Below are 13,524 nucleotides of genomic sequence, written 5' to 3'. Positions count from 1 at the left end.
CTCACTGCGACCTCCGCCTCCCAGGTTCAAACGATTCTCCTGCCTCAACCTCCCAAGTAGCTGGGATTACAGATGTCCGCCACCAAGCCCAGTTAATTTTTTTTTTTTTTGTATTTTTAGTAAAAACAGAGTTTCACCATGTTGGCCAAGCTGGTCTCGAACTCCTGACCTCAGGTGATCCGCCTGCCTCAGCCTCCCAGAGTACTGGGATTACAGGTGGGAGCCACCGCGCCTGGCCTACATTATTTCTTTTAAAATGTTCTCGTATTGTCTTCTTCTGGAAATATTAGTAGACATTTAGAACTTATGACTCTGTGTTCATACTTAAATTTACTTTTCCACATTTTTCATTTTGCCCTGTTACACTACATTCTGGGAAATTTCCTCCACTTGATCTTCCAGAATGAACTCACTTTTTCTTTCTTTTTTTTTTTTTGAGACAGAGTCTCGCCCTGTCTCCCAGGCTGGAGTGCAGTGGCCCGATCTCGGCTCACTACAACCTCTGCCTCCTGGGTTCAAGCGATTCTCCTGGCTCAGCCTCCCGAGTAGCTGGGATTACAGGCGTCTGCCACCTTGCCCGGCTAATTTTTGTATTTTTAATAGAAACAGGGTTTCACCATATTGGCCAGGCTGGTCTTGAACTCCCGACCTTGTGATCTGCCCGCCTCGGCTTCCCAAAGTGCTGGGATTACAGGCGTGAGCCACCGCGCCCAGCCAAATGAACTCACTTTTTCTATTAAGTTTTACCAGCTAACATTTCTAGTTGATATTTTCATGAGTACAATATCCCTCATCCCTCTCCCTCTCACATCTCTCATATTACATGTACTCTAAAATTCGATGTTGCTTGTTCTATTGTTTCTTGAAGTTCATTGTTAATTGAGTGTAATGGCCCTGTTTATTCACAGTTCTTTGTTTTATTGCATTTATTAATAGTATCCCTCTTTCACTTCGTTTTTTTTCAAATACCTAGCTTTGGGTTCATTCACCTCTGTAACTGAAATCCTGCTAGATTATTGTTAAAAATTGCATCTGCTTGGCACAGCCTGTTTCTGGGAGAAAATCTGGCAGCTATGCTTATAGGTAACCTATATTTAGTAAACAAGAACAGAATACAGAATAAGACACACTGCTGAAAAAAACACCAGGAGAGCCAGTTTTCAGGGTGGTAAATACTCTCTACTACTCCTTTGTGTTGCTATGAACGAGGACCATGATGCTTCTCAAAGAACTCAAAGCTAGTTACCATTACCATCATCTGTAAACACACATTTCTGACACTCCCTTCCTGGTCCAAGGCATTTCCTATGACCTAGCAATTCTACTCCTAGACTTACATCCTAATGCAACTTTTGCACATGTACACAGAGAGATGTGCACACAAAGGTTCCTAACAGTATTGTTTATAATACTAAGAGCCGGGTGCAGTGGCTCATGCCTGCAATCCCAGCACTTTGGGAGGCCGAGGTGGATGGATCACCTGAGGTCAGGAGTTTGAGACCAGCCTGGCCAACATGGTGAAATCCCATCTCTATTAAAAATACAAAACATTAGCTGGGTGTTGTGGCAGGCGCCTGTAATCCCAGCTACTTGTGAGGCTGAAGCAGGAGAATCACTCGAATGTGGGAGGCGGAGGTTGCAATGAACCAAGATCGCACCATTGCACTCCAGCCTGGGCAACAAGACTGAAACTACATTTCCAATAAAAAAGGTAAGAAACTGGGCATAGCTACTAGCCAACAACAGTAGGCGGATACATAAATTGTGTGGTACATTAATATAATGGAACATTATATCACAGTAATAGAACTATTGCTACTGCTACCAACATTAAAAACAGAATGCTTAATAAACAGTCAAAGAAAAACACATTTAAATGAGAACAGGCAAAAACCAAAAGCATATTGTCTTAACAGTATATTCCTAAGTATTAAAAACTATGACTGAACAGGGAATAATGTCAAATTCCAGAACAAGGTTACCCTCTAAGAAAAATGAAGGGGAACGGTAGCACCTGAGGCCTTTGAGGGATCAATAACGCTATTTTCACCTAGGTGGTGGGTATATGTATTTGTTAGCCTTTTTTTTTTTTTTTTTTTTTTAATTTGAGACAGAGTCTCACCCTGTCCCCCAGGCTGGAGTGCTGTGGCGCGATCTCAGGTTTTGCCATTTTGCCCAGGCTGGTCTCGAACTCTTGACCTCAGGTGATCCGCCCGCCTCGGCGTCCCAAAGCGCTGGGATTACACACGTCAGCCACCGCACCCGGCCTTGCTAGCCTTTTTTTTTTTTTTTAAGATGGAGTTTCGCTTTTGTTGCCTAGGCTGGAGTGCAATGCACACCCGGCTAATTTTGTATTTTTGGTAGAGACAGGGTTTCACCATGTTGTCCAGGCTGGTCTCGAACTCCTGATCTCAGGTGATCCGTCCACCGCGGCCTCCCAAAGTGCTGGGATTACAGGTGTGAGCCACCGCGCCCGGCCTGCCTTTTAACTGTACATTTGTTTTAGTCATCATAAAACAGGAAAAGACTACAGCAGGTACTCAGGCCTTAACTTTGAAATAACTATACTTTCTCATGCTTATTATATTTAATAGCTATAAAATAATTTATCTGATAGCCATATACTATCTTACCTAAAAACATTCCCATGTAATTGGTTAATAAGGTACTGGGTAATGTAAAAGTCTTAATGTCTCAACAGAATATAGCTCAGAGACAGGTTTATGTTCTTTCAGCTGGAACACAGAATGGTGGTTTTAAGATCCCTTCTGTATCAGCCCGCTCAGGCTGCCATAACAAAACATTGCAGACTGGGTGGCTTAAACAGATACTTAATTTCTCAAAGTTTTAAAGCCTAGAAGTTTGAAATCAAGGTACCATCACAGTCGGTTTTTGGAGAGGGATCTTTTCCCTGGCTCTTGCAGACAACTACATCTCACTGTCTCCTCACATGGTGGAGGATGAGTTCTCCGACACCTCTTTTTGAGACAGAGTCTTGCTCTGTCGCCAGGCTGGAGTTCAGTGGTGCGGTCTTGGCTCACTGCAACCTCCGCCTCCTGGGTTCAAGCGATTTCCTTGCCTCACATTCCCCTGTCTTAGCCTCTCGAGTAGCTGGGACCACAGGTGTGCACCACCACACCTGGCTAATTTTTTGTATCTTAGTAGAGACAAGGCTTCACCATGTTGGCCAGGATGGTCTCCTGATCTCATGATCCGCCAACCTTGGCCTCCCAAAGTACTGGGATAACAGGCGTGAGCCACCCCGGCGCATCGCTTCTTAAAGGACATTAATCCTGCTGGGCAAGGGTCCTAACCTTATGACCTCATTTAACGTTAATTACACTTCCTTAGAGGTCACATCTCCAAATACAACCACACTGAGGGTTACAGGAAGGTTACAGTTTCAACACATTAATTGGGGAGGAGGGGTTACAAACATTTGGTCTGCAACACCTTCCTAACTCAAGATCATTGATATTCCTTCAACATCCTGGACATGCGTCTCACCATGCACTATTTCCCTGGGATAAGAAATACATGACCTCTGGCAACAACTAATGAGGAAGAAACTCAGGAAGAAATGCACTCCTCTAGGATGAAAAGACAAGGGCCAAATCCCATTGCCTAAAAGTTGAACTAAACTTGTCATCTTTTCATACCATGGGCTCCACAGTTGTTTTTTGTTTTGTTTTTTAAATACAGTGTCTCATTCTGTCACCAAGGCTAGAGTGCAGTGGAACAATCATAGCTAAGGCTCACTGCAGCCTCACACTCCTGGGCTCAAGAAATCCTCCTGTCTCAGTTTCATCCTGGACTACAGACGTGCGCCAACATCCTCAGCTAATTTTTTGTTTTTTTTTTTTTTGAGAGAGACAGGGTCTTGCTACGTTGCCCAGGCTGGTCTGAACTCCTGGCCTCAAGTGATCCTCCCACTTTGCTTCCCAAAATGTTGGGATTATAGGCATGAGCTACTACTGTGCCGAGTCTCCATGGTTTTATAAGAAACATAATTAAGCTCCTAATTGCCTTAGAGGATACAGAAGGAAAAGGAATGGAGTAGAAAAGGGGTAGCTCATTTCTAAGATTTCCATATATCCTTACAGTTACGAACTACAAAATGCATCTTCTAATAGTCAAGATTGTAGGCTAGTCCACAACAATCTGTACCCTAAGTAGCTGATTTCATATATAATGGCATGGACTGATTTTAGCCTCTTTCCATTTCTTCATCTGTCAATGATAAGCTAAATAAACTCTTGTAACCTACTGGAAATCTAGGCAACTTTATTTTTCGTGAGTGAATGTATGTGTATGTGTGGTGATGTGTTTATGAAATGCCCACAGAAAAAATGTTTTCTGATGTTAAATATACTCACAAATCTACCAATGGAAGAAAACTTAAGAAATAAATTGTAATCAACTAACCTTCTTCTGTTGCGTGCAGGTGTGTTGCATCGTTCCCCTGAGAAGTGATGTTGGCTTGGTCGAACTGAAGGGGGCTGCCTATTTGATGTCATCTCCCATGGTCGCATTGGTGGTGAGGGAGCTGGTGATGCTGATGTATAATCAAAGACTGAATGAGAGAGGCGCTGTCTCTTAGGACTTGGACTATCTTCACTCTGCCAATGCAACAAAATGGATCAACTGAGTAAGATCTTTTAAGGATTTCACATTATTGCATATGCACAGGTGTTAAGATGTACTTAACCTAAAATCTAAAAATGTAAAGCAAGGAAAAAAATATATGCTATCAATTCAAATTTAAAACCTTTAAAAAATGCTGGGATGGCATAGAACAGGGGCGGGAGATGCACAGTAAATGATACCAAGTGAAAAATGAGCTTTGTTTTTAAAAACTCATTCTAAGGCAAATGAGATAATGACATATAGGGTACATAACAGCATAATAAAACTTTTGTGTAGTACTTGACCTTCTCTTTAAATTCCCAAGCCACCTGGAAAATTACACTACACTACAATCTCCCATCAATAAGGCATCAATTCTCAGCTGTGAGTTCAGCTTAGCAGGAGATATAATTTGAGTAGGCCCTCGATTTGATTCTAAATCACACTCCGCTCCCTCCTTGTATCTGTTTAGGCCACTACATTTATTTTTTTTAAAGAGAGTTACATGGGGCCGGGCACGGTGGCTCACACCTGTAATCCCAGCACTTTGGGAGGCTGAGGCGGGTGGATCACTGGAGGTCAGGAGTTCGAGACCAGCCTGGCCAACATGGTGAAATCCCGTCTCTACTAAAACCACAAAAATTAGCTGGGCGTGGTGGCGCATGCCTGTAATCCCAGCTACTTGGGAGGCTGAGGCAGGAGAATCGCTTGAACCCAAGAGGCAGAGGTTGTTGTGAGCCAAGATCACGCCATTGCACTCCAGCCTGGGCGACAAGAGTGAGACTCTGTCTCAAAAAAAAAAAAAAAAAGTTACATGGATAAAATAAATTTATATAAGACAGATAAAGAAATAGCAGATTTACGTCATCAGTTCTTAACTAGAATATCACAGCAGTTTGGAAGTACTTTTAAAGTTTTCAAGGGTCCCAGCATGGACTTACTAGCTACAAAACTGATATGGATCACTTGATTACATTAATAACACTCCAGGGTTCTCCACCTGACTCAATTTCCCAAATCAGTCTACCCAAAAATATCAAAGTTACAAATTAACTGAAAATTTGATAAGGTTGTGTGTTTTCTAATAGAACGTCTATCTCCAATCTATTACTGCAAGTTCTAATTAGTTGGGCATTACTGTACTTTTGGTTGCAAAATAATTAGTACCTGCAGCTACCATAAAAATCATCTTATACCACTGCAAAAATATACAGGATTACAAATTAGTGTTAGATTTTAGATAAGCATATAAATCAGAACTGATTATTTAAGCTGAAAGGAATGAAGCAAATTGGTAAATGGCTACATTTGATCATTCCAAATTACTTAGCAGTATTCCAAAAACCATGTCATTTCCCTTCTATATTTAGGAGACATTATAATCAATTTTATTATCATTATAATTAAAATACAAAATACAAAAGCATTTTGTTCTAACTTTCCTACCACCATACTAACCTTATTTTCTCCCTAGATTTAACTGCACAGTCATCCCTCAGTATCCTAGGGAGCTGGTTCCAGAGACCACTCCCCCATACCAAAGTCTTAAGATGCTCAGGTCCCTGATATAAAATGGTGTCGTATTTGCATATAACGTACACACATCCTCCCATATACTTTAAATCTCTAAATTACTTAACAATATCAACACAATACAATGTAAATGTTTTATAAATAGCTGTTATACTGTATTTTAAAATTTGTATTATTCTGTATTGTTGTCTTGTTACTTTTATTTCATTTTTTCTGACTATTTCCCATCCGTGGTTGGTTCAATCTTTGGGTAAGGAACCACCAACTAATCTAGTAAAAGTACACTTATTTTCATCCTTTAATTTTAGTGAGAAAGTTAGTTCTTATGTTCTGATAATCCTAAAACTTAAAGGTAAATAACCACTGAAATTTAAATATTCTGATTTTTTTAAAAAGGCAGAACAATCAAGACCTGACAAACCTGCACATGAACTACATGAGCATCAGAAACAGGCTGGCTCCACAACTGGTGAAACAGATTTGATTAACACTGACTTTTTTTTTTTTTTTTTTTGGTGAGACAGAGTCTCGCTCTGTTGCCCAGGCTGGAGTTCAGTGGCGCGATCTTGGCTCACCGCAACCTCCGCCTCCTGGGTTCAAGTGGTTCTCCTCCCTCAGCCTCCCGAGTAGGTGGGACCACAGGCACATGCCACCATGCCCAGCTAATTTTTTGTATTTTTAGTAGAGACGGGGTTTCACCTTGTTAGCTAGGATGGTCTTGATCTCCTGACCTCATGATCTGCCCATCTCGGCCTCCCAAAGTGCTGGGTTTACAGGTGTGAGCTACCGTGCCCAGCTTAACACTGACTTTTTAAAAACAAAATGCTAGTAACGAATCATGATCATTAGTTTTTCATACATACCCCACATTGTATATCCTACTCTGAATAAGCCTAATGTAAGCTAAGACACAGAACTTTGAATTCTAAAAATTCACTACCTAAAATGGAGGCGAATGCTACAGATACTCATGATAAAGGTCAAATGACCAGAGAAAGCCCTTAGGTTATAAACCTTTATATATTTTCAGTGATGTGCAAATTGTGGGCTAAAAATGTTCTTATTTTACAAGACATGCAAAGCTTTTAAAAGTAGAGGTAAGGAAAAGTGGCTGCGAAAAGTAAAGTTACCATCACTTCTCTTGTGCTGTGATGGTGACAAAGAAGAGACAAAGAATGGGAAGTGAAGGGAGCTAGTCATTAGAGTACTTACTACTTTTCTTTTTTCCTTTTTTTTTTTTTTTTTTTTTTTTTTGAGACGGAGTTTCGCTCTTGTTGCTCAGGCTGGAGTGCAGTGGCCTCATCTCGGCTCACCGCAACCTCTGCCTCCTGGGTTCAAGTGATTCTCCTGCCTCAGTCTCCTGAGTAGCTGGGATTACAGGCATGCACCACCATGCCTGGCTAATTTCATATTTTTAGTAGAGATGGGGTTTCTCTGTGTTGGTCAGGATGGTCTCGAACTCTCAACCTCAGGTGATCCGACCGCCTTGGCCTCCCAAAGTGTTGGGATTACAGGCGTGAGCCACTGCGCAGGGCCAATAAGTTTACTTTCTAACTCAGTCATAGGAAACCACAATGACTAAATACAGGAAAACATTAAAAAGTAGTTTGCTATATGCAATATGATTTCATCACTTCCCTTATCAATTTTAGTACTCTAAGGAACTTCAAAGAAATTCTCACAGTTTCCAGAAAAGGGAAGCGGTAGTAACCTACAAAGAAATAAGAATTATATTAACATCAGACTTCCTATAGCAGAAACAGATGCTAAAAGTTCTCTGAGGGAAATGAATATTGAACCCAGAATTTTGTACTCCAATCACACTATTAGTTTGTGTGGAAGCATAAAAAAAAAACGACCTTTGCCAGATGTATCAAGACCCAAAGGTGCTCCTTACATAGCAGAAAATCACTTGATGTGTGCTCACAACATTCCCTATCTCTCTTATTTGAAGCTATTACACAATATCCAATAAATGACAGAATTAACCCAGAGAGTACAATGAAATGAAATTCCAGGAATGGTAGTATAGCAAGTGTGGAAATTCATCATTCCACATTAGAACAAGAAGTCAGAGGGCTCTGAGAAAAATGCCCTAAATAGAATCAAAATATATGACTGAGAACTTGGAAGTTGTTATTAAAATTTAAGCAGACGGCTCTATGTCATAAAAAAATATATATAAAAGACAATCAGTCCAGGAAAGTCAATGAGGAATGCAAATTCATCTGACCTTGTCATCTAAAGCATTCTTTGAGTGGAATGGGTAGTCAGAAGATTACATTCACTTTTCCATGGGCCAAACATGCTCTTGGTTCTGCAATGAGTAAATACATGTATGTTCCTAACATGATGCAAAGTGTTTACTAGTTTCTGATAGTTAAAATCAACCTAGGACAAGGCATGAAAGATCACTACTGTAGTTACAGAATAGAATGTAAGTATAAACTTTGTTAATGTAAACTCAAAGTTACTTTATGATAAAATCACGGACATTCAGTGAAAATCAAAATACAAAAATCTAAAAATAATGGCTTAAATATAACAAACATACTTTTTTGTTTGTTTTTTGAGATGGAGCTTTGCTTTTGTTGCCCAGGTGGAGTGCAATGGCAGGATCTCGGCTCACTGCAACCTCCGCCTCCCGGGTTCAAGCGATTCTCCTGCTTCAGCCTCCCGAGTAGCTGAGATTACAGGCATGCGCCACCACACCCTGCTAATTTTGTATTTTTAGTAAAAATGGGGTTTCTCCACGTTGGTCAGGCTAGTCTTGAACTCCCGGACCTCAGGTGATCCACCCGCCTTGGCCTCCCAAAGTGCTGGGATTACAGGCGTGAGCCACTGCGCCTGGCCTGTTTTTTTTAAAGACAGTCTCACTCTGTCATTGAGGCTGGAGTGCAGTGGCACGATCTCAGCTCACTGCAACCTCCACATCCCGGGCTAAAGAGATCCTCTCACGTAAGTCTCCCAAGTAGCTGGGACTACAGGTGCACACCACCATGACCAGCTAACTAAAAAAAATTTTTGGAGATCCAAGGTCTCACTATATTGCGCAGTTTGGTCTCAAACTCCTGGGCTCAAGCAATCCTTCCACCTCGGCCTCCCACAGTGCTGGGATTACAGGTGTGAGTCACTACGCCTGGCTAACAAACATGCTTTTAAAATGCAATGCTAAATGCAGGGGAAAAAAGGGAAATCATCAAGGACTCAGAAACTGAGAAAACTGAAAACCAAATTTGTATTTTTGATGCTCTCAGGAGGAATAGAAGATAAGGCCTTATGACTGAGACCCCTACATGAAGTAGTCAAAATTTCCAAAGTAGTACACTTAAAAAGGAAGACAAGAAAAAGTCATTCCAGTGGAAAAGAGAAGGAAACGTCAATAAGGAAATGTCTGCTCTGTGTTGACTTCGAGTGGAAGTGGGTTTCTCCCGTGAGAATTCAAACTTAGGTTCACTCCTCACACCATATTTGGGGTTCAGATTTTCATGATCCATGCTGTCTCTGAACCTCTAAACATAAAAACATAAAAACTCATCCAGAACTACGCTACTACAAGGACTCTTAACATGAGTAAATACAAAGCTGAATCTGGAAGGATATTCCCACTGCTTTTGTAAACTAAAAATAAAGTCCCCTCCAAATGACTGAACTGACTCTCTCTTGACTACAGAGACCCCAGAGAAACTAGAAAGATTGAGTTCTTGGCCTTGACAGGAAGGAAGACTAGATACACCTCATTTTATCTCTCCATCCCCTGCTTCTGGAGTTTAGGCAAAACTGACCAGAATTAATGTTAAAATAGAAATTATAGGACCTAACAGAATGAACTTTTTTGTGACAATAAAATACCAAATTATAAACAGGACCTAAGGCCAAGCCAGACAAGGGTTAACTCACACACCCCTACAGGTCACTCTAACCCAGTGTACTGGTTAACAGACTTTCTTATAAGATTCCCTTCTGCTGAATCCAAATTTTTACACAAAGCTTTACTCTATCAACCAACTGCAAATTACAGAATCTCATCTCTGAATCCACCTAAAATCTTTAAGTCCTCACTTCAAGATATTCCGTGTCTTTTCAGTCTGAAACAATGTATAACTTCCATGTATTAATTTATGACTTTGTAACTCCTGCCTCCCTAAAACTGTAATTCAACCATAGTGGGTACATTTCCTTGGGACCTCTTGAGACTGTTTCCCAGGCCACGGTTACTCATATTGTCTCAGAATAAACCTCTTTAAAATATTTTTACAGAGTTGGGTTTTTCCATTACTACCTATGCGAGTAGTTCTCAAACCTTTACATGCTTCAGAAACACCAGATTGCTGGCCCCACTCCCCAGTCTCTAATTCAGAAAGTCTGGACCAGAGGTCCACGAACTGTCATTTCTACTATTATCCCAGGTGATGATGCTTGGATAATTTAGATTTTGAATTATCAGGCAGAGAAGTTCTTTCCCTCCTCTCCTTGTTGATTCTAGGCCAGTGGACCAACTTTTCAAAGTACCAAGTGTTGACAATTTAAAATTCATAAGATGTTGATTCAAATCTGGTACAAGTACTGTCTCTATTATTTAATAATATAGAACATTGTACAGATATTACAGTATAGAACACTGCTACAGATTTAGGGATCAAGGGAGGTAAAAGAGGTCATAATGGGAAGGAAGGAAGGAAGGAAAGGCAGGTTTTATGCTTAGCATTAAATCTGATAAAAATGAGTCTAGGAGCACACCTCTATTAACACCAAACCATTTTTATTACCAAAACATCAACAGAAGTGAAATGAACCTGAGGCAGGCATAAGAATGCATTCCATAATTCCAGATGAACAAGTCAGAAGTCATTAAAGGCCAAACAATTTTATATGTAATATATATCTTGGGTTTATATATATCAGCAAGTCTTAGAGATAATAGGAGATGCTGAGCCAGACAAACTTTTCCCAAAACAGAAACAGGCTTCAAGTTCTACTCAGTGACTACAACATGCTTCTAATGGCAACCACTAGTGAGCCCTAAGGACTTCCTTCCCAAAGCAGCAAAGAGGCAACTTGTGTGGGGAAATGGAATTTCTCAAGAACCTGGTCCTCCTTCTAATCAGTCAGGACTACTCTTCACCTTAGATTTACAAATATGCACAGCATGAGTTAAGAATCTTCAATTCTCCTTTAAACTCCCAGACTTTCTCTACTTGCCTTAATTATCTTTAACAAAAATGAAGTTTCTTATTCCACAATTAAGGAAAAACAGTTAAATGCAAAGGGCCCAGGAAGAGCAAACTCTCACTAAATTTTATTCATTTTAAATAAATGTGAAAACACTTAGAAATCAACACTCTATATAAGCAACTTGTTACAAAAAATAAGACAAGATCCTTGTTTTGCAGAAGATGGATATAAGCTGGGGAAAGCAGAAAACTAATAATTTTATATTTGGATCACACAATAGTTTACAAAATGACTTCTAACATTACCTCATTTTATTCTCCACAAGCTGAGGTTTTTATTTTTAAACTATGTCCAGACAATATGTAAAATGTGTTTTTTTGTTGTTGTTGAGACAGTCTCGCTCTGTTGCCAGGCTGGAGTGCAGTGGCGCGATCTCAGCTCACTGCAACCTCCGCCTCCTGGGTTTAGGCGATTCTCCTGCCTCAGCCTACCAAGTAGCTGGGACTATAGGCGCGCACCAGCCAATTTTTGTATTTTTAGTAGAGACTGGGTTTCACCATGTTGGCCAAGACAGTCTTTATTTCTTGACCTCATGATCTGCCCACCTCAGCCTCCCAAAGTGCTGGGATTATAAGCATGAGCCACCGTGGCCGGCCTAAAATGTGTTTCTATTAGTGAAACTGAAACTTTTTAAGGCAGTTCAGTGAACATGCTGCCCTTGAACTATATAATGTACACAGTCTCATTTCACATAGGACTTTCATTTGATGTATGACTCTTATACTCCTCAGATCACAATTTTGCAATGAAATTGTCTCTCAACCAGACAACTAATATATTCTCCTGAAATGTTATTTTACTTGCAGATATAGAAGAAAAAAAGAGACTTTGAATGTTTTGTTTTCAAAAGTTACCATAAACATGCAGAAACAAAAAAATTTTGCTCTTTGATATGAGCCAAGTTTTTTTTTTTTTTTTTTTAAACGGGAGCCCAAAGAAAATAACAGTTTGATATGCAGTGGCTGCTCAGAAAGGCACTCTAGTAGTATAATGTATTGCAATCACACCATAATGAATAGTAAAACACGGTATTTTCCTATCATTGGCTATAACTGCTAGTCCACCAAAACACAGGAACTATAAATAAAGTGGCTTCCTAAGTCTAAGGAGGCCTGCATGGCTAGTATTTGAGTAACAGACTAGTGATGTTATATACTATATTTTTCACAGTTCCTAATTACACAAAACATCATTGGTTCACAAAAACTCATTTAGCTTGATGCTACAATTGTAGTTATCACTATATTTCTACCAGAGTACTAGATTCTACTCATGTATCTGTAACTATAATAATTTTAAGCTATAATTATAGATAAGAGACTAAAATAAAAAATCTAAAGTATAAACATGAAACCAGTGAAAATAGGAAAGACACTAAAACAACCTGAAATCAAGAGACCCTTTGAGAGATACCCCACCTGGAGGTGTTCTGTAAACAGCTGAAGCTCAGAGGGCAGGAATATAAATTTAGGAGTGTTGATATATAGATGGATCATAGTTCATGAAGCTGCAGACATGGACAAAATTGCCCCTCGAAAGTTTATGTAATGAAAACAAGGCCCAATACCGAAACCTAAGAAAGTTTATGTAATGAAAGTTTATGCCCCTCGAAAGTTTATGTAATGAAAACAAGGCCCAATACCGAAACCTAAGAAACTCCAACATAGCAGGAGGGTGGAGTGTGATGGAAGCCAGGGGAAGGAGGTTTCAAGGATGCAGGATGAGGGGCTGAAAAATATCCACCAGATATATTAGGTGAGTGCAAAAATAATTGCAATTTATGCAGTGCTGGAATTTGCCGTTTGGTATTGGAGTATATTCTTAAATAAATGTGGTTATGTTATATATCATTTTAATGGGAATTTCTCACTTTATGTTCTTTGTTAATGACTTATTACTTGCGATTTATGTTTATTTTAGACTAAGGAAATGATGTTAGACAAAAAGCAAATTCAAGCAATTTTCTTATTTTAGTTCAAGGTGGGTCGTAAAGCAGCAGAGACAACTTGTAACATCAACAATGCATCTGGCCCAGGAACTGCTAACGAATATACAGTGCAGTGGTGGTTCAAGAAGTTTTGCAAAGGAGGCGAGAGCCTTGAAGATGAGGGGCGTGGCCGTCCATCAGAA

General features: G+C 39.9%; 1 protein-coding gene across 18 annotated transcripts in view; it reads right to left on the bottom strand.

Annotated features, from left to right (window-relative positions):
* RNF38 (ring finger protein 38) overlaps nt 1–13,524 on the bottom strand; it is a 153,358-nt gene that overhangs the window by 36,325 nt on the left and 103,509 nt on the right. For 17 of the 18 annotated variants that reach the window (XM_054500038.2, XM_054500039.2, XM_054500040.2 and 14 more), the window contains one exon: nt 4,426–4,619. In XM_054500038.2, coding sequence (XP_054356013.1) covers nt 4,426–4,619 — 194 coding nt within the window. Of the gene's footprint in view, nt 1–4,425; nt 4,620–7,841; nt 7,865–13,524 lie in introns of those variants that run through there. The other variant, XM_054500052.1, reaches the window with a different exon arrangement.

The sequence above is a fragment of the Pongo pygmaeus genome, chromosome 13, assembly GCF_028885625.2.
Source record: "Pongo pygmaeus isolate AG05252 chromosome 13, NHGRI_mPonPyg2-v2.0_pri, whole genome shotgun sequence".
NCBI classification, from domain to species: domain Eukaryota; kingdom Metazoa; phylum Chordata; class Mammalia; order Primates; family Hominidae; genus Pongo; species Pongo pygmaeus.
Note: the sequence above shows the minus strand (reverse complement) of the source record. Positions and strands in the feature narration are given on the sequence as shown.